We start from the raw sequence: 26,860 nt of genomic DNA, 5'->3' as shown, positions 1-26,860 counted from the left end.
CCTGCTCTGCTCCATCCCCTCTGCACCCTCAACTAACTGATGTTAACCCTCTTCTCTCCTCCTCACGGCTGGCAGGCCTGCAGGTTTGAGCTGTTTCTCTGTCACTTCCCACATCATCTCTTCTCTGCTTCACCCATTGCCTTCCTCCATACCCACCGCACTCCCACCACCCTTCCTATCCTGTGGGGCCTGGGCCAAGGCCGTGGCCCAGCCTTTGCAGACTGAATGCAGGCACCCTCTCCCCATCCTCGCTCCCCAGCCTCGGGGACGGGGAGCGAGAGTAGGAAGAGGAGGAGGAGGAGGAGGCAGCAGCCCAGGGTAAGTGACCACCCCATGGCTGGGGACCCGAGGAGAACAGAAGCCCAGCAGGGGGACCTGCCAAGGGAGAAGAGAATCCCAGAAACCCCAGTGCCTGAGAGGGCACTGGAAAGACACAGAGACAGTTTCACCCTAGGATGGGGCTAATGGGAGGAGGAATCACCAGGCCCTCCAACAGGCAGGAAGGAGACAACCCAACAGAGCCAGCCCTGGACTGGCCAGACCATGTCTAATTCAAGCCTAAGTCTCCGGAGGGTCCTGTGTGACTCAGGGCTGCCAGGGCTCTGGGAGGCGGTGGGTAGGAGAGAACGAAACAACTCCTTGCAGATCCCAACACAGGACTTTGATCCTGCCCCACAGTCAGCACAGGACATGCCCCGCTTAATGGAGACAAAGACAAAGGGGTGGACCTGCTACCCAGCCCGCCCACCACTGTCTCCTCCAGGGAACACCCATAGGGCCTTTTAGCTGCCATGACCTTCCTTTGTCCTTATCTCCCTAGAATATAAGCATTTTTTAAATTGTGATAAAAAACATATAACATCAAATGTACTGTCTTAACCATTTTTATGTGTACAGTTCAGTAGTGTTCAGCATACATTGTTGTAGAATACAAACATTTATAAAATAAACAATAACATTGTACTTTCTATTCGCCAAGCACTGTTCTAAGCCCTTTAAAAATGTAAATTCAATTAATTTGTTATAATCCTCAAAATAGCCTTATGTGGTAGATACTATAATTATCCCCATTTTACAAATGAGGAAACAGAGGGGCAGAGATGTTAAATAATTTGCCCAAGGCCACCTAGCTAGTAAGCAAGGAATGGGGCAGAGTTGATATACCCTGAGCTTACAGATGGCTATGGTCTCGTCCCAGGCAAAGATGAGACCAGCAAGTTCCGGGTCCACTGGGACCCTGTGTGAATTGGGAGGGTTGGCCCGGAGCACCCCTGGGAGGCCCAGATCTTAGGGGGTTCCCCTCGGGCTGAACCTGACCTGGTCTGCTCTACAGGCTCTGTAATGGTGAAGTCTCCCCTGAACCGGGAGCTTGTTGCCACCTATGAGGTCACTCTCTCGGTGACTGACAAGGCCAGTGACCTACCAGAGCACTCTGTCAGCGTGCCAAATGGTAAGGTTTCCCACAGGCATCTCCCAGTGGTTACTCAGAGCCCATGGAGGGGTGGGGCTGGTGGGGGTGGGGGCTAGTGGACCAGGAACAGGCACAGGTCTGGCCCTGGGGAGGGAGCAGCGGGACCCAGCGGCAGGGGCTACTAAGGATGCGGAAGGTGGCAGCTACAGTGAGGCTCAGGGTGCCTGTGTCCTAGTTGTTAGGCAGAGCTCAGCAGTGGGGAATCCAGAAACGCAGAATTATGTGTGATCTTGACCCCCAGGGCTCAGAATGAGAAGGAGGCTTTGTAGAAGCTGGAAGGAGATTGAGAGAAGGATGGGTTAACAGAGAATTAGATAGGAATCCCATGGTGACAGAGGGTGTGTCTGGCATGTGAGACCGGAATCTCAGATCTGATAAGAAGCCATGGGTCAGCCCAGAGGAAGGAAAGCACAGTGAAGGAGACCTGGGGCCGCAGACACTGCCTTGGGAGGGTGGGACGTGCAGGCATGACCACAGAGAAGAGGGGGGCACCACGGATGCTGCTTTCTGCGGTCCGGGCACAGGCTGTCCTGCCTGTAGCCTGAGGCATAAGCTGGCAGTGGCTGCTAGAGGCATGGACTGTGTGTGGGCAGAAGAGAGAGAGCTGTAGGGATGGTGTGGCCTCTGCCATGTGGCAAGCCCCAGGCATAGGGAGATAGCCTGACAGACAATGTCTGCTTATCTTTAGAGCCCAGAGGCCCAAGGAAGAAAGGGCAGACTGGTCATCTCCTCCATGTCCCTCACTGAGGGGCAAAGGGCCTAGGCTGGTTAGATTAGAGCAGACAACTCAGATGGGAGGTAGAAGGCTGAACCACGGAAAGGGTGTTCAACTTCATCTGAGTCCTGTCTCACTGGATAGGTCAGAAAAACTGAGGCAGAGTAAAGGCCAGGGTTTCAGCAAGGTTACCCAGCAAGTTGGTCGAGCTCAAGCCCCTTTCCCTCTGGAAGAGTGAGTGAGCCAACTGGAGGGAAGAGTCACATACCACGGCTCTGGGGTTGAGCCAAGGACGGTTGTGAGGTGCTGCCATCCTCTCTGGACTTGGCTTAGCCTTTGGAAGGCCTGGCCCAGCCACATAGGTGCCCTCATGCCACCCTCACCCCTGCCTCTACCCCAGCCAAGCTGACAGTCAACATTTTGGACGTCAATGACAATACTCCCCAGTTCAAGCCCTTTGGGATCACCTACTACACAGAGCAGATCGTGGAGGGGGCCACGCCAGGCACCACGCTCATTGCTGTGGCAGCCGTGGACCCTGACAAGGGCCTCAATGGGCTGATCACCTACACCCTGCTGGACCTGATGCCCCCAGGCTATGTCCAGCTGGAAGACTCCTCAGCAGGTAGGTGAGAAATTGCCAGAGGAGGGCTGGGGGACGTGTCTGTGCCTGCTTAGCCTCCAAGGGGGCCCGTAGCCTGCTTCTCTCCCTCCAGTTGGGGCTACCTCACACCCCCTCAGTGGGCTGGGCAAGATCCGAGACGGCCAACATTCCATTCACTACCAGATGCACAAATTAGCAGAAAGGCCAGAGTGCCTAGTTCCAGCGTGGGGCAGAAGCCCCCTCTAAGGTCTGCTGGAAACCTGGAGTCCTCCACCAGGAGCTCCACCGCCCAAGCTTCTACTACGAGTGCCACCCAAGGAGCAAGAAGGCTAAGAGAGAAGTGTCCAGAGGAGGGCCTGGGCTTGCTGGTGTTCATCCCTTTGACTTGTGAAAAGCTTGCTCACTCTCCAGTAAGGAGAACAGCTGGACAATAGTTGCTGTTAGCCCTCCGGCCTGACACTGAGTGGTGCAGCCTGGCCACCTGCCCCCTTCAAGGGATCACACCTGCCTCTCAGAGCTCCAGATCCTTCTCTTCACAGTCTGGGGAGCTTCCCTGGGTGAGGAGTGGCCAGAATGGCAGTAGGTATCTTTGTGTCTTAGGGAAGGTCATTGCCAACCAGACAGTAGACTATGAGCAAGTGCACTGGCTCAACTTTACCATGAGGGCTTCAGACAATGGGTCCCCACCTCGGGCATCTGAGATCCCTGTCTATCTGGAAATTGTGGACATCAATGACAACAACCCCATCTTTGACCAGCCCTCCTACCAGGTGGGTGGCCAGGCCAACAGACTGGGCTCAGGACCTGTGCCCTTTCTTTGGGGTCTTCGGACATGTTCCACTCCCACCCTGCCAGCCTCTAAACCCCTGGGAGTGGCCACCCTGTGAGCGGCTTGCTGCCCTGGGTTGTCTGCAGCTGGGAGTTCTTGGGCAGGGGTGTAGATTCTAGGACTGACCTTGGCCTGCTTTCTGTCCCCCCTGGGCTCCAGGAAGCCGTCTTTGAGGATGTGCCTGTCGGCACAGTCATCCTGGCAGTCACTGCTACAGATGCCGACTCAGGCAACTTTGCCCTCATTGAGTACAGCCTCGGGGATGGAGAGGGCAAGTTCGCCATCAACCCCACTACGGTAAGCAGGCAATGGAGGGCCTAGGTTTGAGGAGTGGGAAGTGGGAAGGGCCAGGGGTCACGACTGAGAAAACACCCAAAGTACTGTAGTAACCCCCACCCATTTCTGGATCCAGCCACCTGGACATCTGTAGCCTCAGAGGTTTCTTTCAACTGAGTCAGCAAGCCCTGTTCTTAGAGTCCCAAACATCCTGTGGACTGTGGCTTTTCTGTCCCAGCCAACATGGAAGGAAGCGGCCAGAGTCTTTTGGAAACAGCCCTTTGTGGGACAAAAAATTCTGAGATGTGTCCCCACCATGCTAAAAAACTTGATTCAAGTCCATGTGGATGCTTTTTGAAACTGCCAAAGAAGAGGCATAGGCAACTCTGCAGAAAGTGGACACAGTGTTTGAGCACCTACCGTGTACATGGCCCTGTATACTCAATGCTGGGGAGTGAAGAATCCCCCATGCATGCATCCCCCTGGCCCCCATGAGTTGCAGACTTGTGGTAGAGCAGAAAATGAAGAGAAAAGATGGGTGATGATTTCAGAGGTCTGCAATTTGGTTCAAAGCTGCTGTTTCAGTTCAGGGAGAGAGCCCCGTGGCCCCGGGGTAGCTGGCCAGGCAGGGCCAGTTGCTGGACTGGAATGGACTTTTCCTCCCACTCTCCATGACCCTCTGACTCCAGCCCCGCCCACACTCCCCTGCCCTCGGTCCCTTCAGCCCACTTGGTGTGAACAATCAGACATGCTCCTGGCCCAGCCCTGTGAACAGTGAACATCTGTGGAGTACTACTGGCCAGGCAGTGAGCCCCAGCCCGGGCCATCATCCCATTCAGGTAGATCGGGCAGTCAGGGCACCAAGAGCCACCAGAATGTGATCTCCAAGGGGGCGGAGCTGGTGTCTCTTCTGTTCAGTGCTGTATCTGCAGAGCCCAGACCAGTGTCTGAGACATAGTAGATGCTCAGTAAATACCTGTTGGATGGATGAAGCCTCTGACTCTACCCTTCCCCCACAAGGGTGACATCTATGTGCTGTCCTCTCTGGATCGGGAGAAGAAGGACCACTATATCCTGACTGCCTTGGCCAAAGACAACCCTGGCGATGTAGCCAGCAACCGCCGAGAAAATTCAGTGCAGGTGAGCAGCATCAGCCTGGTCCAGGGACCCGAGGGGCTAGAGTGGTGGAGGCAGCAAGCAGAGCCTTTAGAGAAGCACTGCTGCAGAGCTGGAGCAAAGCCACGGGCCCCATCGGAGACATGGCAGCAAGAATGAGAAGGCAAGAGCTTAGCTGGGTGGATCACAACTGCTCTGGCTTGGGGAAATGGGGACTCTCTAGGAGAAATCTCTTGTGCCAAACCCCTGCTAAGGCAGCTAAACATACCTGGATGTAACCCCAATAAATGCCTGGGGCTCACACGGCCCGGTGTCTCCATGGTGTCCCACTGAAAGAAACACAGTCCAGCAACCAAACATAACTACACTTCAATTACATTTATTTATGTCTCTTATAGAACACTGATGAGCAATCAAATTCACAACACCCTTCTAGTCCCAGCATCACAGGATTAGGGAAGCTGAGGCCAGTATCCCCATTTCTATCCAAACCCCCACACCTTGAGACTTTTTTCCTCTCCCTTCCTTCCTCCCTCCCTCTTCTTTCTGCCATCCTGTGTTCAGTTCTTCCAATTCTCCCCACAATAATCAAACTTACCAAAAGAAACTTTCCTGATGGGTGGAGGGGTGGGAGACTGGGTGGGCAGAGGCAGACTTGCATTAGCAGGCGGGGGGAAGGGGCTGGAAGCACCCACATATCTGCATCCTGTCCCATCACGGAGGCTGTGGTGTGTCACACATGGTGCTGGAAACAGCACAGCATTTGGAGTTAGAGGACTAAGATTCCTCTAGCTGAGCACACTGCATTTGTCACACAACCTCTCTGAGCCTCAGCTGTCAAACGCGCAGGTGCTGGCAGCAGGCAGGAGCAGTGGTGGTACCTCCCTCCCAGGGCAGTGGTGAAGCCTGGGAGGTGGAGATTGACAAGCGCTTGGGGCCTTGAGAGGGGCCTGCAAAGGGCTCTGTGGAGGATGCGGTCAGGCTGGACCACAGCAGCCAGGAGGAAATAAAGGCCTCCCGGCCTGGTGTGTCCTTAGGACCTGCCCTGGGCTGTGGTGTCAGCAGAGAGGCCAAGTTCCCGGCCAGACACAAATCCCAGTCAAGAGGGGGCCTTTGGGAGTGGAGGAATCACAGTCCACATTAGGGACCCGAGATTACAGTCAGATGTGTAGGGCTACTGTGGGAAGGCGTGAAGGACAGAGGAGGAGGTGAGTGGGGAGGCTCGCTGCTTCAGAAGCCAGACACAGATTACCTGTTCACCACAATACTAGCTGCTCATTGTTTACTCAAGCCAGGCACTGTACACACACCATGATGACGTAGCATATACCGTCACAAGCCCCTGAGAGGTAAAATATTGTTATCCCCAGCATACAGCTAAGGAAGCTGAGGCTCAGGGAGCTGAATAAATTCTTTGAGGTCAGACTCCATTAGTGGGCACTGTCCACACCAGCTCAATCTCCTGTATGACCGGGACACCTGCTCCTGACCTTTGACCTCTGCCTCCCCCCAGGTGGTGATCCAGGTATTGGATGTCAATGACTGCCGCCCACAGTTCTCCAAGCCCCAGTACAGCACAAGTGTGTATGAGAATGAGCCAGAGGGCACCTCGGTCTTCACCATGATGGCCACTGACCAGGATGAGGGCTCCAATGGGGAGCTGGCCTACTCACTTGAGGGCCCTGGTGCAGGTATGTAGCCTGCTCCCCACCCGTGATACCTTAGAAGAGAGGGAGGCAGGGCAAGCCACCGTGACTGCAGCCCCCAGCCAGGAGGAGGAGGGATGAAAAGGACATCTCAGCTGGAGCCATGCCCTGCTCTCCTGTCCCACCTGCCAGAGGCCTTCCACATGGACATGGACTCAGGCCTGGTGACCACCAAGCGGCCGCTGCAGTCCTATGAGAGGTTCAATCTGACTGTGGTGGCCACGGATGGAGGACAGCCCCCACTCTGGGGCACCAGCATGCTGCTGGTGGAGGTCATCGATGTCAACGATAACCGCCCCATCTTCGTGCGTCCACCCAACGGCACCATCCTCCACATCCGAGAGGTACTGCTGTGCTCAGGGCCCCCTGCCTACTGACATCTCCCTCCCAAAACCCAGCCCACTTCGTCCCACAGTCATGCCTGGAAGGGTGAAAGGGCCACCACTGTGAAGGTGGGGAAACTGAGGCCAGAATAGGCAATGGACTTGCTCAGTGCCCACAGGGCAGTACTGAACACTAGTTAGTAACATGGGCTGTGCCAGCCACAGGTCTTGGGTTCAAGTCTAACTCTATCACTTACCAGCCAAATGCCCCTGAGCAGGTGACTTCCGTCAGTCTTTTTTTTCATCTGCAAAATGGGACTAAAAATTGCAGATGCCCTATCTCTTGCTTCTAGATGTCTGCCAAGGATAGTCTTCCCAGAAACCCACTTCCCCCATACTTGTCTCAAAATAAACACTCATGCTCCTTCTGTCTGTCTGTTGTTCCTGTTGATACTGATGTGGTGGCAGCCTGGAATTTGAGGCTGGGCATCAAAATAAGAAACAAGGGGAAGTGGCTGAGGTCCTGGAATCTCTCCTATTATTTCATTCCTTGCTCTAAATTGCCTTGTAAAGATAGGGAAGTACTCCTCTGTCTCCTACTCTTCTTTCTGCTCCTTCTCAGCATCCAGGCCCAAAATGCTCCTTGGCGGTGCAGTCAGGGTGTCTCCCACTTGTTCTTTGCTCCCCAAACTTCAGCATGTCCCTGCATCTCAGAATGTCGAAGTCCTTATTGTCACTCTGTCTCCTCTTTGAGTTCCCACAGGAGCAATTTTTCCCAAGGCTGAGCTCCAGGGAGCCCTGAGCTTTCCCCTGTGGTCTGTGTAGCTGAATCTATTGCAGTCACTGAGCAGTCCTCTTTGCTTTGCCCACTAAGGGACTCAGAGTGGTCAGCCCGCCTTGAATGACCTTCTAGGGACTTAGTACAGAAACCTGGCCTCCCACCTCTGGGTTTCCATCTTCCTGCCAATCATTTTTTTTTTCCTTTACCCTGATTCTTTTAAAACTTGTTCACTCTTATTATAATTTATACATTCTTGTAAGCTGCCTCAACTCTTTTTTGTGGAATGAGGCAAGGTATAAATTAGTAACAATCTAGTTCTTTTCCATACCAAAGGCCCCATTTACTAAGTTTTTACCTTCAAGGGTTCCATATTTTGAAAGATCCTTGTCTCCCAAACAACCAGCATTTGTTAAGTAATTATCTATTTGTCATGCCACTTTCTATTAATTAGATGTAACTGCCATTCAGAGTTTCCAATTCATGATCAATGAGATGAAGAGTGCAAGCCATTCTGAGCTGATAATTTTTCAACTAAAAGCAAAGAAACTTGCTTTTCTTTTGTAGTCTGGGTGACTTTATAGGGGTCAATGTACAATATCAATTAGGTTTTTTTATATCTCAGACTTAAGGGATTCAGGAGACTGAAGCTCAGAGGTAAAGTGGCATGTCCAGGTCATACAGTGGATTAGTAACTAACCCCAGTGACTAGAACTGGGGTGTCCAGACTAGAAGCCCAGTGTCCAGACTACTCACCATGTCATCCTACCTGCCTATCCCCCATCTTCAAGGACCCCATTAGATGGATGGTGTTGTTTGGGGATACCCAGAGTTCCTGTGCCTGGGGTAGCAGAGAGCAAGACAGACCTGGGAACAAAGGCAGCGGAGGATCCCCCTTCTGTCTTCCACTCAGCGTGAAATGGGATAAGAGGGATGGGGGTAGCCCCTGGAAAGGTGGCCACCCTGAGGGTTTGGAGCATGGTGGATCCCAGGCTGAACCATCAGTGGGCAGTGGTCTTGATTGCTGGGAGGCTGAGGGGATGTTCTAGTGATGCTCAGACTCCAGGAGAGTCCATCTAGACAGGCAGGCATTTCCTAAGCATGCTGGCAGGCGGCAAGGACATGCAGCTGCGGGAGGAGAAAGAACAAGGGCTCGCTCCATCGCGGCCTGAGAGGCAGGATTTTCTCAGATGGCCCAGGAGCCTCCCTGCACGCCTCCTGCAGGAGATCCCGCTGCGCTCCAACGTGTACGAGGTCTACGCCACAGACAAGGACGAGGGCCTCAATGGGGCTGTACGCTACAGCTTTCTGAAGACTACTGGCAACCGGGACTGGGAGTACTTCACCATCGACCCAATCAGTGGCCTCATCCAGACTGCACAGCGCCTGGACCGCGAGAAGCAGGCGGTGTACAGCGTAAGGGGGCGGGGCCAGGCGCGAGGGGCGGAGCCGAGGGAGGGGCTTTCCTCTGGGCGCGCGGCCACCACTTGCCCACCTTAGAATGTCTGTGAGGGAGGTGACCTGGCACCTGAGTAGTGCCCACCTGGGGCGCACACTCTGTGCTCCTCCACGCTCAGCTCATCCTGGTGGCCAGTGACCTGGGCCAGCCGGTGCCATATGAGACCATGCAGCCGCTGCAGGTGGCCTTGGAGGACATCGACGACAACGAACCCATCTTCGTGAGGCCCCCAGTGAGTTGCCCATCCCTTGCGCCGGTCGTTCGCACACAGGGTCTCACCTACCTGCAAGCCCTCGGGCTCGCAGGAGCACTCTGTGCCTGTGGTACACACAGGTGGACCCATAGAAACTGCATGTGGTCCAAAGAACAAATACTTACTAAACAGCTACTATTTCAAGGCACTACCCACCCGTCAAAAAAGCAGACAGGAACGCCTGACTCACAGAGCTGGCAGTGCTCCTAATTGTACCTACATGCACACAGGAAGCTGAACATCAGCTCTGCTTCACTGAGTTGGGTTGAGCCTCCTGTAGACACAGAGTATGACTTGGTGGTTTTCTCCTCTTGTGTGCACATGGGATGTGATGCTCCCTGGAGACTTATGTAAGTCTGGGTGTGTGCACACAAGAGAGAGGGCGCCCTCCCCACCCCGTTCCCGTTCAGACATCCATTCAGGTGCTAGAATACTTCAGAGAACATGTCAAGCCCAGCCCTGCCCCCCTTGAGGTTACAGCAGTTCTGCTAACCCCGCAAGGCCTGTACAGTAAACTCCCTCAGCACCCACAAAGGCATGCCTAGGGCCCTCTGGCAGGAGCTGGAAGCTTGGACTTAACCTTAGCCTCCCTTGACATACCCCTCCCCCTGCAGAGAGGCAGACCCCAGTTCCAGCTGCTGACAGTGCCCGAGCACTCACCACGTGGCACCCTCGTGGGTAATGTGACAGGTGCTGTGGATGCAGATGTGGGCTCCAACGCCGTTGTGTACTACTTCATCGCAGGTGGGGCCCGCTAGGGCTAGTGCCACACCTCCCCTGGGGCTGGAGATGACCCAGTGGGCCCCGCCTGGTGCTGCCCCCTCACCCTGTGTCACGGTCCCACCTTCAGCCGGCAACGAAGAGAAGAACTTCCATCTGCAGCCTGATGGGCGTCTACTGGTACTGCGGGACCTGGACCGGGAGCGTGAAGCCGTCTTCTCCTTCATTGTCAAGGCCTCAAGCAATCGCAGCTGGACACCTCCCCGTGGGCCCTCCCTAGCCCTTGACCTGGTCACAGACCTCACCCTACAGGAGGTGCGCGTCGTGCTAGAGGACATCAATGACCAGCCCCCACGCTTCACCAAGGCTGAGTACACTGCAGGTGCAGGGACAGAGCCTGGGCATGGGGTGTGGGGTGGCCTCTGCTCTGCCACTTACACCCATCTGCCCATCCCTGCAGGTGTGGCCACTGATGCCAAGGTGGGCTCAGAGTTGATCCAGGTGCTGGCCCTGGACGCAGACATTGGTAACAACAGCCTCATCTTCTACAGCATCCTGGCCATCCACTACTTCCACACTCTAGCCAATGACTCTGAGGATGTGGGCCAGGTCTTCACCATGGGTAGGGGCCTCCAGTCAAGACCTCCATCACTGCAGAGACTGTGGTCTGGAGGAGATGGGGTCTGTGTGGGCGCCACAGGGTATGGGTAGCCAGCCAACTATATCAGTCCTTCCATTCATCCACCTGTCCACCCACCATTCAGCCAGCCAGCCAGCATTGGTAAATCCTTTCATTTGTCCACCTATCTGTCTGTCCCTACATCTACCTACCCACTTTCTTCTTTCTTCCTTCTTCCCATCTCCTCCTCCATCATCATCCATCCATCCATTCATCCGTCTTTCTGTTTGTGCACCTCACACTCCCTTGTCTGTGTCAGGTATTGTGCCAGGTACTGGGGAGCCAGAATGCAGAGCACATTTATACCTAAAAACATGCATGTTTGCTTGTGCATTTGCACATGTGGACAGCTGAGCCTCTCTGGGTCAGGTATTGGTTCTAGCCCCAACCTGTCCCTTGCTCTTCTCTGCCTACAGAAGTCAATCCAGACTCCTTGGCCTGGCTTTCAAGGCTTGCCGGTCTTCCTCCTAACCCCTCTCTCTGGTTCCACAGCCCTCTGCTGTCCTTAAGGGCCCTGTGCCCACACAAGCTGAACTGCTCACCATTCCTAGCCTGCGCTACACCGTCCTCCCCTGGGCCTTTGATCTGTTTGGCTTCACTTGCTGGAATACCATCCTGACCTTCACCTCTTCCTTCATATATGCTCCCCCTAACCATCCTTCAAAGTCTAGTTCCCATCTCCTGCAGGCACACAACCAGACACCACCATTTGTCCTCTGAGACTTATTTTAATAAACTAAGGCACAGAGAGGCTACATGGCATGCTAAAGGTCACACAGCTAGCCAGGGGCAGATTTTTGAACCCAGGTCTACAGTCTTCTAAGAGAAGACTGTGTTGTACCCCTGGTCACCTCTCTACTGTGGTTGTGGAATTCTGAAGTACGTGTGTGTGAGAGACAGGTAGGGGGCTCAGATTTATTCCATAGCGTCTCAGCTTGGGATAACAGAGTCCCAGATTGGTCGTCCTTGGACCAGTGCATCCCACAGTTGTGCTTTAATATGCAGCATTTAAATAAAAACTTAGAAATCTCTAGAAGTGCAAGTTCTGGCAGCACTGGCTGTGGCCATAACCAGCTGAGCTGAAAGCAGCCCTGCTGCTCCTTCAGATGGACCCTCACACTCACTTGTTCCCACCCCTCTGTCATCTTTGCTCTCTGCAGTGCCCTGTGGAGACTGTACCAAGTTGTTGCAGGCCCATGCTGCCTCCCCTCAGTGTGTCCAAATGCCCTGGCCCTTGGCCTTCCTGGGGGATGCAGGGACACTGGGTGGCCCCTAAGCCACACCCTGCCCATGGTTTCTTCCTGCAGGAAGTGTGGATGGCATTCTGCGCACCTTTGACCTCTTCATGGCCTACAGCCCTGGCTACTTTGTGGTGGACATTGTGGCCCGGGACCTGGCAGGCCATAATGACACGGCCATCATAGGCATCTATATCCTGAGGGATGATCAGCGTGTCAAGATTGTCATTAATGAGATTCCTGACCGTGTGCGTGGCTTTGAAGAGGAGTTCATCCGCCTCCTCTCCAACATCACTGGGGCCATCGTCAACACTGATGATGTACAGGTGCATCACAAAACCCACCCTGGGTCCAAGGACAGTGGGGGGAGAAGGGGGATCAGGCCACAGGGACAGGGCATTGCAGAAAGGTCAGGGATATGAGAAGGGGGTATGTGCCTCTTTAATCATTTCCTAGCTGTGTGGCCTTGTGAAAGTCCATCCAGTTCTCTGGGCCTCAGTTTCCTCATCTGTAGAATGGAGCTAATGGTAGTGCCTGGCACAGTACAGTGAAGTGATTGACATGGTCTTGGTCCTCAGTGAGCATGACTAGTAATGGGCTTACTGGTAGGGTACAGTGGGAGGGGCTTCTAGAAGAGGCCCGCCTATCCCATCCCATCCCTTGTGCCTGCCACACCACATGATACCCCTTCTCACCCAGTTCCACGTGGACAAGAAGGGTCGGGTGAACTTTGCACAGACAGAGCTGCTCATCCATGTGGTCAACCGCGATACCAACCGCATCCTGGACGTGGACCGGTGGGTCTGTGCTCAGGCTGTCTGCCTGCCTCCCTGCCCTGGAGTTGGGGAGGGGAGGCTCCAAATCTGTTCCTCACCAAAGGAGGCACAGAGGACACCATGAGGCCTGCTGTGGGGGGCTCTCCCCCCAGAGGTGGGCAGAGCTGGTAGAGAACACAGTTTAGGGATATAAGCAGAGCCTTACTCCCCCTAGCATCTTATAGGATAGTGACGATACATGGCTACCCCAGCTGGGTGGTGAGGGTGAACTTGGGAGTCTGAGGCAGGAGCTTGAGGTGTGGCTGCGATGGGACCTGAGGCCCCTGCCCCTCACCCAGGGTGATCCAGATGATTGATGAGAACAAGGAGCAGCTGCGGAATCTTTTCCGCAACTACAACGTCCTGGACGTGCAGCCTGCCATCTCTGTTCGGCTGCCCGATGACATGTCTGCCCTGCAGGTACCCCTGCTGACACCCACCCTCACTGCCCCCTCACAGCCTTGGCTGTGCTCACCCACTCATGCCTGGCCCTGCTCCACAGATGGCGATCATCGTCCTGGCCATTCTCCTCTTCCTGGCTGCCATGCTCTTCATCCTCATGAACTGGTACTACAGGACCGTGTAAGTGACCCCTACACCCCTGCCCTTAGAGGCTGACCGACCTGTCAGGGACAGTCACGGAGGCAGGCAGGGCCATCAAGCACTGAGATGCCAGTCCAGCTCCAGCCTCCTTCATCAGCCCCTCTTTCTGTTTCTCTTCAGACACAAGAGGAAGCTCAAGGCCATTGTGGCTGGCTCAGCAGGTGAGACTGTGATGGGTGGGGAGATGAGAGGGCAGCTGGGGCTCCTGGGGGCCTGGAGTACCTGCCTGGGTGGGGCCCAGGCTTCCCCAGCCCCAGTGGAGTGCGCCCCTCTCCCCTCCGTGCCGCCACCCTCCTCCCTGCAGGGAACCGGGGCTTTGTGGACATCATGGACATGCCCAATACCAACAAGTATTCCTTTGATGGGTGAGTGGAGCCCCCAAGCCCTGTTGGGTGCACTTCGGGGAGGCTGCCCAGGTCCTCCTTGAAGTGAATCCCCAAAGCACCTCAAGCACTGAACCAACAGCCAGGCTGAAACTGGGGGTGTGGGCGCCCCCTGGTGGGCCAGCCACCCCTCTCTCCCCTCCCTCAGAAACCCTGGCCTTGAGCTGGGTGCCCCCAGCCAGCAGGACCCCAGGTTCCAGGAGGCGGAGACGTCGGGCAACTAGTGTGGCCTCTGCACCAAAGCTTACCCAGGTTGATATGTTCTGGTGCTAGTGGGGTCCTAGGATGCAAGGAGGCCCCACAGGTCCCACAGGCAAAGGGCCTGCTCCTCGTGGCCCTCAACCCCCAGTCCCATGAAAGGAACGACTGTTGGTCTGGCAAACAGGCAGGAGCTAGGGGTGAGCCTGCCAGGACATCTGCCCACTCAAGCCTTCTCTGCACCCCCCACCCCCATCCTCAGAGCCAACCCCGTGTGGCTGGATCCTTTCTGCCGGAACCTGGAGCTGGCCGCCCAGGCAGAGCACGAGGACGACCTGCCAGAGAACCTGAGCGAGATAGCCGACCTGTGGAACAGCCCCACCCGCACCCACGTGAGCCCAGGACAGACCAAGGGACTGGGGGTGGATGACGAGGGACAGGGTGGAGGTAGGGTAGGTCTTTGCCACCATTGGTCAAGCAGCTGGATTCTTAGGGGGTGATCGGCTGCTGTGTGTGCGTGTGCACACATACGTGTGTGAATTGTCTGATCTACCTTTGCTCCAACGAATGTCCCCTCTCCCCAGGGAACATTTGGGCGTGAACCAGCAGCGGTCAAGCCCGATGACGACCGGTACCTTCGGGCAGCCATTCAGGAGTATGACAACATTGCCAAGCTGGGCCAGATCATTCGGGAGGGGCCCATCAAGGTGAGTCCTCCCTGCAGCCCCCTGCACCACCACCCCTTCCAGGAGCCCGCACCCAGATCCCTGACTGAGCTTGGACCCACTCCAGAGGATGCAGGGATGGGGAGGATCCCAGGAAAACAGCTTTCTCCACCTTTAGTCTCAGCTATACCTGTCTTCCCCTGGGGCAAGACCACCAGGGCAGAAAGGCCTGTGCACCAGGCTGATGAGCTGCTCATGCCTGCAGTGGCTGGAGGCCAGGGTGCTGGTATGAGTCCACATGGGCTCTGGCTGGCTGCAGTCCCCAGACTCCGCTCCAGATCCTCTATCCTAGGCTCAGACACCTGCATATCCCAGACTCCCAGAGTCACCCTCCATCACCCTCTCAGCTGTGGGAGTGAGTGAGGGGTGGGGCAGGCAGGGGTGGGCCTTGGTGGGGGGTTAACCCTCTCCCTCCCCCAGGGCTCACTGCTGAAGGTGGTCCTGGAGGATTACTTGCGGCTCAAAAAGCTCTTTGCACAGCGGATGGTGCAAAAAGCCTCCTCCTGCCACTCCTCCACCTCCGAGGTAGCCGGGTGGGCTGGGGAGCTGTGTGCCGTGCCCCAGCCCTGGGGGTGCTCTCTCCCTCTCTTGATCTCCTGCCCACCTCGTCCTTCCCAGAGTCTCTGGAATTAAGCAGCCAGGGCCAAAGACAGCAATGGGTGGAGGTCCAGGAAGTCAGAGGGCAGGCTTTGCTTTCTGGGCTCTCTAGAGGGCTTCCCAGAGATGGGGTGCTGAGGCAGTGTTTCTCAGATTTGAGGAGCCCCAAGAAGATACTTTTGAGGGGTATCATTTTAAGAAACTGGCAGAAGAGTCAAATAGGTCTACATGTTTATTTGTCTATAGTGATACATGAACACTTTAAAAAGTTAGACTTTATCTAAAAACTCAGATTCCCAGCAGGGCTAACATTCCCAAATGGAATAAACTAAGGCCGAATAGTTCTGCCCAGGACAAAGCCCCATGTAAGTCTCCACTCTACCCTATTGATCCCTCCCTTGGGCAGCGCTGAAGATACTTCCTACTTGGCGACAACGTAGAGTTGATCCCGCTTGAGGCAAACTTGGTAACAAATCCAGACAGCACTATTGCACCTTTATAGATCATCCAAGTGAATATAAAAAATTAAGAGATTTCTCATGGGAAGCCCACATTCCAGAGAATACATCTGAAGTATCCTAAGTAGCCATGGTTCCTCTTTGCACCCAGTTTGAGAAACACTGTTGGGACAGGACCTGCTATAGCACAAGTACAGCAGGCAGGCAACAGGCAGAGCAGGTGGGACTCTGGGGCCATCCACCTGCTCACCCCTTGGGCACGGGCCTGAGCACTGGGGGACCCCGGCCTCTTGCAGCTGATCCAGACTGAGCTGGAAGAGGAGCCAGGGGGGCGGATCCCCAGCCCCGGCAGCCTGCGCTTCCGCCACAAGCCGCCAACAGAGCTCAAGGGGCCTGACAGCATCCACATGGTTCACGGCAGCACTGGCACACTGCTGGCCACCGACCTCAACAGCCTGCCTGAGGATGACCAGAAGGGCCTGGGTCGCTCACTGGAGACACTGACAACCGCAGAGGCCATGGCCTTCGAGCGCAACACCCGCACAGAGTCTGCCAAATCCACGCCCCTGCACAAACTTCGTGATGTGATCATGGAGAGCCCCCTGGAAATCACAGAGCTATGACCAGACAGGGGAGCCTCGCTCGTGTGAGCAGTGCCTGCCCCCTGCCCCCTCCCAGGGCAGAGGCAGGACGTTGGGGTGTGGGCCCCACCCCAGGCCAGCTCTGGGTGCATGACCTTGAGTTGTACCAGCAGTGGCCCGTCTCAGCTGCTCAGATTCCACTTTTGCCAGACACTCATTCAGCATATGATCTCTATCTTCATAAGATTTATTTTTTTAGGAAAAATCAAAAATGTTAAGCACCTAAGGACAAGGTAAGGAGGGTCACTGGAGGCCCAGGAGTCTGACCACCAATTCAGCCCAGGCTGAGCTGTAGGCGGCCAAGCAGGCCCTCTCCCCGTCCCTCCCGGTATGTCCCTACCCCCCACAGACCACAGGAGCCCAGCAGCGGTGTGCCCTGCCTGGCCTTGACTGGCTGACTTCAGCTCAAGTCCAAAGCATTTCTGCCACATCCCTGGCTGAACATCAGGTGGGGACAATGAATGATCCCTGCCGCCCCACACGGACATGGTTTAATGTCAGCAAACCACATTCTCTACATTTCACTGGCTTCCCAAACGTGCCCGGCTCCTTAAAGAGAAATGACTGGTGTTCCCTTGGGTTTTGAATGCAGAGTGCTCACGTGTATTCCCTCAGTATCTCCCCCTTGGTGTTGTTTAACTGGTACTCATTGAACCACAAGTTCTGGAATGGTCTGAATTTTAAAAAGCAAAGCAAATCACAAGGAGGCAGCAATCCACTTTGGCTCTGGCAAACTACCACGTGGCTGGCTCGGGGCTGGGGTGTTGTGGGGGTGAAGGGAAGCTCTGGGCCCAACCTGCAGGTGTTCCCCTGACCCACTGCTGGCAATCATGGAGCCAATCAATCAGTCGGGCTTAGGTCTGGTTAAGACTTTATTAAGTCACTGAAACTTTACTGCAAAACAAACCAAAAAAATCATTCAGTCCGTTTAGTAGCAACTGCACATTTTGCTGTCCCCTGACAACTCGAAGGTACAGCCAAACAGAAGAGGCAGGGCAGAAGCCAAGGCCTCCAGACAGCACATCCAGCAGACTGCCTCGGCCTAGAAGCCAGAGGCTGAGGAGCTTGTCCCCCACATTTACCAGACAGAAAGGACATCTATGAAAGAAAGGTCAGAGGTGAGGGGGCTGTGACTGCCCAGAGCACTGGGGAGCCCTGGGCAGCAGCACAATACAGAGCAGGGCCTCAGCACTGGGCAGACACAAAGGCAGGCAATGAAGGGTCAGCACTGTCTGCACACACACAAAAGCTGGGCCTTCCACAGAGTCAGCAGGTTACATTCGGGCAGACGCTCCCCGCCTACCCAAACCTACAGAACCCCTAAACAAGGCATCACCAGGGAAGACACAGGAGAGCTGAGCCCAACTCACATCTCCCGAACAGCTGCTTCCAAAATCTCTACTAGTATAGTGAGAACTACATTGTAGTAGTTCTCAGGCCCAGAAAGGGGGAAGGTCCCTCCTTAGAGTAGGCAAAGGTCTCAGAAGTCTGAGCTCACCAGCTCCCAAGCCCGTCAGTGCTCAGAACAAGGCCCCAGCCACAGGGATGGACAGCCTTCAGTCAAGAAGCTCTGGTTCATGCTGACATCCACCGCCCTCTCCTCCAGGTAACCACCATGCAAGGATAGGCTAAAAGACTCCAGCGAGCAGCACCCCCACCCCCACCCCCCAAGCAGAGAGAAAAGGGACACTGAAGCAGCTCTGTCAGCAGCAGGCTTGTCACCTCCCACGCTGACAGAAATGCTGCAAGGGAGATAAGAAATGGAGTGAAGGAAAGAAGTCCGATTTTTACAACAAAGTCAAAGAAATCTGTGCATTCATTCTCCCAGAGACCCGAGTAGGAAAAGATGCTGTAGTTTCTCCAAGATGGAACATTCCTTCTAGTTCCACACGTGACGTTTGCAATGCTCGACAGCCTGACAGAGAAGAAAAAACTGGGTTTAGTCTTTTGACAAACTGCATTCCTGACCCATTAATGCATCAGAAATCAGCCAAAAGTAGGACCGGTTATCTTGCCCTAGGTCAGATGGATGGCACCAGACACTTGAAGACCCAGGACTGTATCTCATTTAAAACCAGGGAGCATGTGGCACCAGAATTTTGGGGACTCCTAAGCAAGAGTCCAGAGCAGCAGAGGCAAAAAGTTAGTTTTGCAGGAAAGCACCTATGCAGGCAGGGCCCAGGACCACTTTGTAAGTCACACATCTGAGCCTCAGCACGCAGCTGATAGGCTGCACAGAGGCCCCAGGGCACGACTCACACCAGCCCGGGGACCCACATGCACGTATACTCAGGAGAGTGGCAGAAACGTATTCCACCACTGACCGTGCTAGGAAGTAGGGAGCACAGCTAGGCTGCAGCCTCACTAGGGCAAGCCTTGCCACCCCTTCCCTGCTGTGGCTCAATGTGATGCAACCTCCCCAACACCAGCAATCAGGCCCCACTGCTCATGAGGAACCGCAAGAAAGAGGAGGTTGCGCAAAGGACTGTCAAGTAACAGAGATGGGTCCGAACATCCCACCCAGGAAAGCAGTGCAGGTACCACTGGTGGCTGCCCAGCCTGGGGCTGCTGCTCATGGGCAGGAGGCCACTCAGGGCCGTCCTGGAAGCGCTCTGCCTGGCCTTGGAGGAAGAGTTAGCCTGGGCTCCAGACCCAAGGCACACGAGGACTTGGACTTATGCAAGAACTGGGGCAATGAATCCAGCGGGCCTTGTGCAATCCCTGGGGTGACCTTGTGCCAATCTGGCCATATCACCAGTGAACTGAAGGCAAAAGCAAGAAAGCAGAGGCAAAAAATACTAAAAATATCCACTCTGGCCCTTCACCCCACAAAGACAAGTATGTACTGAGTCCTGCCTTTGCTGGGTGGCCACAAATAAGCCTAACTGCCTGTCTGGTCCTCCAGTTTCCCCCTGCCATCAAGGCAGACAGAGAGCTGATCCCTGAGCCTTCTACTAAAGCGGGATTCTCACGTGAGCTGCCCAGCTGGCAAGGCAGCCTGCACGCAGGTACTCACATTGCACTGTGTTGCTGACTCCATGCTCTGGCACCAGTAGCTTGGGCCCCAGACACACTTCTCAGTTCCCAGAGGAAGCTTATGGGCAGTGGAACAGGCTCCAATTTTCTATATGGTGAAAAGACGGCAAAAGAAGGGGGAAGAATTAGATCTGCCCAACTAATAATTCTTTCAAAAGTGAGATTATCAGCTTCCAGAGACAGAATCAGAGCTGTGACATGGGCTCTCAAGAAGTATTGGCTGCCAAGTAAAGTGGTGGGGCCTAGAAGCCTGGTCTCTGGTTCTCCCACACGCCATGCCCAGAGGCTCTGCCCCAGGACCAAAGGCTCAGAGGAACCCTGCCAGGGTCCACTCACGCAGCCCCTCCAAGGCTACACTGCCCGAGAAGCCACCCTGCCCAGTGGAGCTCACCTGGCACATGAAGGGAGGATTCACCACCGCCAGCAGGATTTCTAACAGCATAGGCTCGTACTCGGTCACAAACTGGTCACACTGTTAAGTAAAGTGGATACAGATCGAGGTGGGCCCAAGCAGACGCAGAAGACCTCAAGGGGGCGCTGAACATGCTCTTCTAAGGAACTCCACGCTGCTGGCCCAGCAGGCCCGGGCCCTCCCTTGCTCATGTTATTTTTCCCCAGTGGCCCCACTTGAGCCAACGAATTGCCTCTAAGAAAACCTCCCTGGACTCCACGCCTGGAGGCAGAAATGGCAGATTTCCCCTCAGAACTCTAGTCAGGAGGACCACCAATGAGCTACCCCAGCCTTTGCACTCCCCAGGCAGGTTCTGATGGTCTAGCCAAGAGCAGCCCAGAGCATACCTGCTGCTGGTATGGGTCCGGCAGGAAGCTGCAGCCTTTCTTGAAAACAGCCAGGATCTCCTGACTTGTGCTGTTTTTTTCCAGGATGTAGTACAAAAAGCCAAGCACCTTCTTGCACACCTCACAGAAGCCACCGTTCTGAGTCACATGAGCTACACAGGCACAGGAGAGCACAGGCTCAGAGCTGGCAGGGCCCTTCCAAACCCCAGAGGGGCCAGCCAGCCTCACCCGCACCGGGCTCACCAGTCAGTACAGGCAGCCGCTGGGAGGAACAGAGATGGAGCATTCTGCACACCAATTCCGGGCTTGCCTCCTGCAGGAGGATGGACAGGATAGAACTGCCGTAAGTGTCCACTATCTCTTTGCACTCTTCAGATAAGGACGTTGGCAATTTTGAACACACTTTGTCCAAAGTTTTGATGATTTCTTCCTGAAAAACAAGATGAGAGGATCATGTGAGAAGATGGGAGACTGGGTAAGGGTGGGAGAGCTTCTAAAAATACATGGCCAGAAACCAGCCACCAGCAAGGTGCCATCTGCCCCACAAAGGACTAGAACTACAAAGTGGGGCGAAGTGGCCTCCCGTGACCCCCGCCCAGAGGGACCCACTGGTAAGCAGCGGCTGTGGATTCCCAGGTGGTGTCCAAGCCCACCTCTTCTGTGGGGCTCTCCCACTAGGCCCCTCTGGATCCAGGGGACAGAGAATTCCTTCCTCGGTGAGGAAGGCAGCGCTTCAGAGACCCACATACCTCAGTCCTATTGCTGTCAATCAGCTTGACCACCTCCTTGACCACGTACTCACACATCTCGCAGTAAACATCAGACTTTGTGTGGACCAGGTCCTTCTGTGGAAGGGTAGGAGAGCACTTTAATGCTGAGACCCTCACCTCACCCCTTGGTCCTGGCTCCTCTAAAAGAGGGGACAGAGACCAGGGACAGGTTAGCATCACACAAAGGGCCACTTCTTACTGAATTCAAAATGGTGTGGCCTCCTCCCAGTGTCCATGTTCCAGTCCCTGCTGTTTTTATATGGAGGGAAGCTCTCCCTTTCCCCAGTCCTCCAGCAACACTACCTCCTGCTGCCACCCCCAAAACCAGGGATTCATACTTCAGGAGACAGAAGCAGTGAATCCATCCCCCAAGCCCCAAAGAGTGATCCACACAATGTCATGTTTGGTTACAATAATTACATCATTCAGTGTGCACTTTGGGGAGGTGGGTGGGGGAGCAGGAACAGAGTGGGGACCCACTATCAGTATTCCAGCTGGGCAGACAAGGGCGCTAAACACATTGCAGGTCTGCTCTTGAGTGTGAAGTCTCATTAGCAGCCGAGAGCCTACCTTCAATAAAGCAATACTGTTGATTTTTTTTCTTCTTTCTTTCTGTGACAGTGGAAACATTCTCTGTCTCTCCCATCCAATAAAGCAGCCACTAGCCAACAATGTGTCCACTGGGCATTTGAAATGTGGCTAGGGTAAGCAAGGACCTGAGTTTTTAAATTTTTTATTTAAATTTAACTACTCAACATGTGGCTAGAGTACAAGCTACCAATGCTCCATTTTCTCTGGCCATTAATTCAGTCAGCAAGGTGGGGCAGGTAGAAGTGTTTCCCCAGTTCCACCTGACGTCTTACCCCTTTCCTGTGGTCCCCTCACTGCTCATCCTGACAGATGATAGTAGAGGGACAAACAGCTGAAGATGAAGTGACATGGGGAAGTTCTAGAGCAAGAACTTCATGCACAGGCCATGTGATAATGTGTCACATGGCCTGGGCCCTTAACTATATATAGCACGAGCCCATAAACACAAGGACAAATCTGTTCACCACGGTATGTAAGCTGTTTTAGGCCTCACTCTCTAAACCACCATCTGACCCATAAGAAGTGCTGAAATATAAATTGATTAAATGAAGGGTGCTACAGAAACAAAGAAGACCCATGCATGCACAGGCCACATGCTCAGAGAAGCTTCTGGCACAAGCCCTGGGGGTGTTGAGAATATCAAGTTTATATTATGGTTACAGAGTGGGAAAGGAGGGGAGGGAGGCCACAGAAGGCACCCTGGGAAAGGTTAGATTAGAGCTGAAAAATTATGGCTGAATGGCATGCTGAAAACAAAGACTTGATCTGCACAAGCACGAGGGTTTAGAACCAAGGAAGTACAGGTAGGCGGTGGGAGGTGCTGCCCTGGGATGTAGTATTGGTAGAGGACACTATAAAAGAAATCTCAAACTCAAAAGACTTGAGGAGCCAGGCAGGGGACCAACAAAACCTGTGTGCCCTGTAGGAAGTGATGCAACAAGCAGTGGAGGGGGGCACACAGCCATGGCCAGCACAAAACATTGACATCAGGTACCTTAATGGGCTCCACCAGCTCCAGGGCAGGGATGACGTTCTCTGAGACCACTTTGGCAGGGATCAGCGTTTGCATGGGCCTCTCTTTCACTTCATCACAGAACCCAACCAGCCCACAAATCTCCTTGGGTTGCTGAAGAGAGCAGAGAAAAAGTAGTCAGATGCAGCCTTACACCCCTCATCCCTCAGCCCCAGACAAAGGGTGGGGTGCACCCTGGTCCAGCATCAAGGCTGACTACCCCCTAGGCAGGCAAAGGTTCCATATCACATCTAAGGTACTTGTGCAAATGCAGATGTACCAGTTTTACATGGGGCAGGAGACCACGCAAAGCTCTAACGGGAAATCAGCCAGAACCGCACCTCTGCTTGAGAGCACCCAGGGAAGGCCCGCTCCCCGCACCTTAAGGGATGACCAAACCGTCTGCAGACACCTGGTCTGCTCTGGAGCCTGCTTTTCAGTGGGGTTGGTTTGCTCTCAGTAAGGAGTAAGCTTAGAGGTTCTTTCTAGATGAGGAACTGCTATGCCCATAAACTAAAAGAAAGCCCAATGTGCTTGAAATAAAACCACAATGGATGATCAGTGGAGGACCATTTTAAAATGCATTAAGGGGAAATGTTGGCTTTTTAAAATCCACATTCTATGCTCACAATTGCACAAGCACAGTACACACAAAAACCCAATCCCCCAAACTGACGAGTCACAAGGTCCAAAGATTGATCCCCTTCCCCATCCAGACACCAAAGCACAGAGAATTGGACAGTTTGGACAACATCTTGACCATTTCACCTTGATGATGGCTAAGTGTGAGGAAAGTATATACACACTGTATACTTTGTGAACCAAATGCAACCAGCAACAAGCTCTGGGCCTCATGGCATCTGCCTCCCACCACCAAACCATAAAGCAGCAGAACAGGATTGCTAAAAATGAGACCTGCTAAGGGAAGAGCATTAGACTACGGTTAGGGTCCATCCTGTTTTAACAGTAAAAAGGCTCTAGAATTAAACAAAGTTAGGAGAGTCTGAGAAGTATATCCTAAGTATCATGTCTTTGGCATCCTTTAAGAATGGGGGAGGGGAAATCAGAAAGGGGCCAAAGATACAGCAAGCATTTTAGAAAAAGGACAGAAAGATTCAGGAGGTGTGTGGCTGCTCTGTCCCAGATCAGCTTTGTTCTACTACCTCCTTGAGGCAGCCTACACAAAAATTCAGGTATTTCAGCCAAAGTCGTCTTCATTAGACTTAGAAAATCCCGTTGAAAAATCTTTAACTCTAATCCTAGAGATAGACACCAGTGCTCAGAAGGTGACAATGCTCAGCACAGCCCCCCGGAGGGCACTGGCTCCCTAAGAACAACCTGCAGCTGTACCCCGTTTATGCTGATGACCAGCTACTGAGCCATCTGATGTGGCTCCAGGACCCACAGAACTCCACCACCCAGAGGGGCAGAAGCCACAATCAAGAGATTGTTTCCAACTCTGGATCCAACAGACAGGAACAGTCTGCTCGCTATTTGCAAATGATTTGCTCATGCAGCAGAAGCATGTGAGGCTATGAACAACAGGACTGAAGACATGCAATGCTCTCGAGTCATGACAGAAGCAAGGCGTCCCACCAGAAGTCGGGCCTACAATGAAGGAAGTTCAGGCATGGCCAGGGCCACCCATCGTTCTCCAGCATCACAACGGCAGCCTGTATGTGCCCAGCTAGATTCTGATTTTGACCAGAGCACAAGGCTCTGCTGGCTTCATTTTCTGGCCCCCTGAAGGGAAGATGAGAACCCCAGTACCATGTGTTGGCTCACAGAGAGAGCTGCAGATGCTCCCCCGCCAGCCTACTTATTAACCTGTGTTAGCATTCCTTGTATCTGTCGGAGCTGATCATGCCATGCAAGACAGATGAGCAAGCTAACCACGAGGAGCAGCAGAGCACTACTACGAGCAAACTCCCCATCACATACCTGATCCTGCTGCTGAACAAAAATAACAGCCAGTCGGAGATGAAAATAAGAGAAACGAAAGGACACAACAGTTAAGAAAAAATTAAAATAACAATCAAGCGTGAACTAGGTGTAAGGCTGTCACCCGAGATTTTGCGCAAATGCCCTGCAGTCACAAATCAGCAACCTACCTTGTTTCTATTACTGCATGCACAAAGGGGCCCTGAAACCTACTCTGGCCCTCCAGGGACAAGACCACACTGTCCAGCTTGAGTGTGCACAGTCCCCATGTCCCCGACACCCAATCATGCTCAGAACACCGGCAGCAGGTCCCCGGAAAACGCCACATTATGAAGGACTCTCCACCCTTGGAAGCCAAACCCCACCATGCCGGCAAGGCCTTCCTCTCAGGTTGGTGATGAGCAGCAAAGTGGAACAAGGCACAGGACTGCCCTGATTAAGGGTTTATAATATAAAATACACCCATATACTTTTTTTAAACCCCAATTTTTTATTTGAGAAGTATTATCCATATTTTAAAAAAATGTCCACGTAGTCTATTTTCAGTTAGCTGTAAGGAATTAAGTCAACCAGATCAAGTCACATGAGATGATGGCTGGCTTTATCCTACTCTACCTGCATGTTTTTGTAAGCTACCTTTAAACTGTCTTTAAAACAAGGCAGGGTATGAGCCATAATCCCAAATGAACTCTTCTTCGCCTGGATGAAGTCCTTGAGTGGTTACAGCAGGGACAGACAGTAAATCTTTTAAGGCTTTACAGGCCACAAGGTCTCACCTGCTCAGCTCTGCTCTTGTAGTTCAAAATGGGCATTGCTGTGTTCTAATTACAAAAACAGGGGGTGGGTCATACTTTGCTGACCATTGGTGAGAAAAGAAACTCACAGACTGGGAGACAGTCCCAAGTCAGAAAGTCAGCATGATGGAGAGAAAAAATGCAATCCACCCAACCCCCCGCAGGTGAGACCTCAGGTGGCCAGAGCATGTTCCACCCTGCTCCACAGTCTTCTGCATGAAGCCTAATACACTTCCCAATAATGAAGGGATGCCCCTACCACTGTGTCATCAGAAGCTAGTGTGGAAGTCATGTGCTCAAGAAGCAGCTACAGCTAACACTGCTGCAGGGTGCAGGCCCAACGCTGGGAAGGGAGAGCCTTCCCGCTTCAGAACTCAAGCTGCAACATAGCAATTCTCAGGCCTGGCCTGGTGACAGAGCAGACTATTCCCATGGGCTCCAGGGTGAGAAATACGGTGCAGCTCATGTATGCACGGGCAAACAAATCACCTGCTGCTTTAGCCCTGCCCCTGGCTGGGGAAGGCAAGGGGGAGGTACTGAGCTGCAAGGTGGAAAATCTGCTTGTCAAAGAGGGCTCATTTGGGCCCAATTCTTAGCCTGAAAGTTAAAAAAGGAAACTAAACCATGTAATTTTCAAAATTCCTGGAAATCACAAAGTTTGAGACAAAGAAAAATGCTAACAGGGAGATTCCCCAGCCACGTACCATATGCATCATCATCTGGATAGCAATTTCAGAATACTGGTTGATATAATTCTTGCACTGGGGAGAAAGAAACAAGTTATTGGTAAAGTTAACACACACAATGAAATCACTGCAACAATACACCTAAAAACCAACATTTCTAATGACATCAGCAGGTAACTATCAAGCTTGTTTCCAAGAGCAGTCTTATAAAAATGTCTGCTCTTATAAGACAAAAATGGTATTTTGGTTATTCTATACTTTATAGAAAAACATGTGTAAAGGGTATTTTGAAAATGTTTTCCACAGGCCCTTAGAGATAAGGTCCTCCAATCACCTTTTATGGCCCAAACTTACCCCAAGGTCACAGGACAACTACTCAGTAGCAATTTAGACTAAGTGTGGCTGTAAGGCAAGCTGCTAGGAATTCGAGATTACTTTTCAAATTTATCCACACATTCTTGCACAGGATTATCAAGTTTAAATCCAGTAGAATCAAATATATGATGACGATTTTATGAATCACTATTTATAATGATTTTCAACCTGCCTATTTGCAGACACATCTTGAGATTCAGAACAGCTCTGGTCATATAACTGGGGTGCCTCCACAGTGAGAACACCAAGGGTAGTAGGATTAACTCTTAG

The 26,860-nt window shown here is 53.2% G+C and overlaps 2 protein-coding genes across 6 annotated transcripts in view; one reads left to right on the top strand and one right to left on the bottom strand.

The window, feature by feature from the left end:
- LOC108406260 (cadherin-23) overlaps window positions 1–17,247 on the top strand; it is a 72,224-nt gene extending 54,977 nt beyond the window's left edge. For 2 of the 4 annotated variants that reach the window (XM_017674853.3, XM_017674857.3), the window contains exons 15-35: window positions 1,334–1,450; window positions 2,587–2,811; window positions 3,391–3,560; window positions 3,779–3,916; window positions 4,916–5,035; window positions 6,525–6,702; window positions 6,850–7,061; window positions 9,043–9,234; window positions 9,396–9,509; window positions 10,145–10,274; window positions 10,381–10,632; window positions 10,711–10,872; window positions 12,237–12,493; window positions 12,867–12,964; window positions 13,282–13,402; window positions 13,485–13,564; window positions 13,706–13,746; window positions 13,890–13,950; window positions 14,429–14,558; window positions 14,751–14,873; window positions 16,243–17,247. In XM_017674853.3, the coding sequence (XP_017530342.3) occupies window positions 1,334–1,450; window positions 2,587–2,811; window positions 3,391–3,560; window positions 3,779–3,916; window positions 4,916–5,035; window positions 6,525–6,702; window positions 6,850–7,061; window positions 9,043–9,234; window positions 9,396–9,509; window positions 10,145–10,274; window positions 10,381–10,632; window positions 10,711–10,872; window positions 12,237–12,493; window positions 12,867–12,964; window positions 13,282–13,402; window positions 13,485–13,564; window positions 13,706–13,746; window positions 13,890–13,950; window positions 14,429–14,558; window positions 14,751–14,873; window positions 16,243–16,569 (3,248 nt within the window). In that variant the 3' untranslated portion in view covers window positions 16,570–17,247. Of the gene's footprint in view, window positions 1–1,333; window positions 1,451–2,586; window positions 2,812–3,390; window positions 3,561–3,778; window positions 3,917–4,915; window positions 5,036–6,524; window positions 6,703–6,849; window positions 7,062–9,042; window positions 9,235–9,395; window positions 9,510–10,144; window positions 10,275–10,380; window positions 10,633–10,710; window positions 10,873–12,236; window positions 12,494–12,866; window positions 12,969–13,281; window positions 13,403–13,484; window positions 13,565–13,705; window positions 13,747–13,889; window positions 13,951–14,428; window positions 14,559–14,750; window positions 14,874–15,311; window positions 15,417–16,242 lie in introns of those variants that run through there. The other 2 variants (XM_073240887.1, XR_012133187.1) reach the window with 2 other exon arrangements.
- Window positions 17,248–17,441: 194 nt separating this feature from the next.
- Window positions 17,442–26,860, bottom strand: part of PSAP (prosaposin) — a 28,890-nt gene continuing 19,471 nt past the window's right edge. For both annotated transcript variants that reach the window (XM_017674863.3, XM_073240891.1), the window contains 8 exons: window positions 26,234–26,290; window positions 22,777–22,908; window positions 21,171–21,266; window positions 20,665–20,851; window positions 20,422–20,573; window positions 20,015–20,095; window positions 19,604–19,711; window positions 17,442–18,502 (listed from right to left, as the gene is read on the bottom strand). In XM_017674863.3, coding sequence (XP_017530352.1) covers window positions 18,467–18,502; window positions 19,604–19,711; window positions 20,015–20,095; window positions 20,422–20,573; window positions 20,665–20,851; window positions 21,171–21,266; window positions 22,777–22,908; window positions 26,234–26,290 — 849 coding nt within the window. In that variant the 3' untranslated portion in view covers window positions 17,442–18,466. The remainder of the gene's footprint in view (window positions 18,503–19,603; window positions 19,712–20,014; window positions 20,096–20,421; window positions 20,574–20,664; window positions 20,852–21,170; window positions 21,267–22,776; window positions 22,909–26,233; window positions 26,291–26,860) is intronic.

Source organism: Manis javanica, chromosome 7, assembly GCF_040802235.1.
Source record: "Manis javanica isolate MJ-LG chromosome 7, MJ_LKY, whole genome shotgun sequence".
Taxonomy (NCBI): Eukaryota; Metazoa; Chordata; class Mammalia; order Pholidota; family Manidae; genus Manis; species Manis javanica.
The sequence above is the reverse complement of the archived record's forward strand: the minus strand, read 5'-3'. Positions and strand labels throughout refer to the sequence as shown.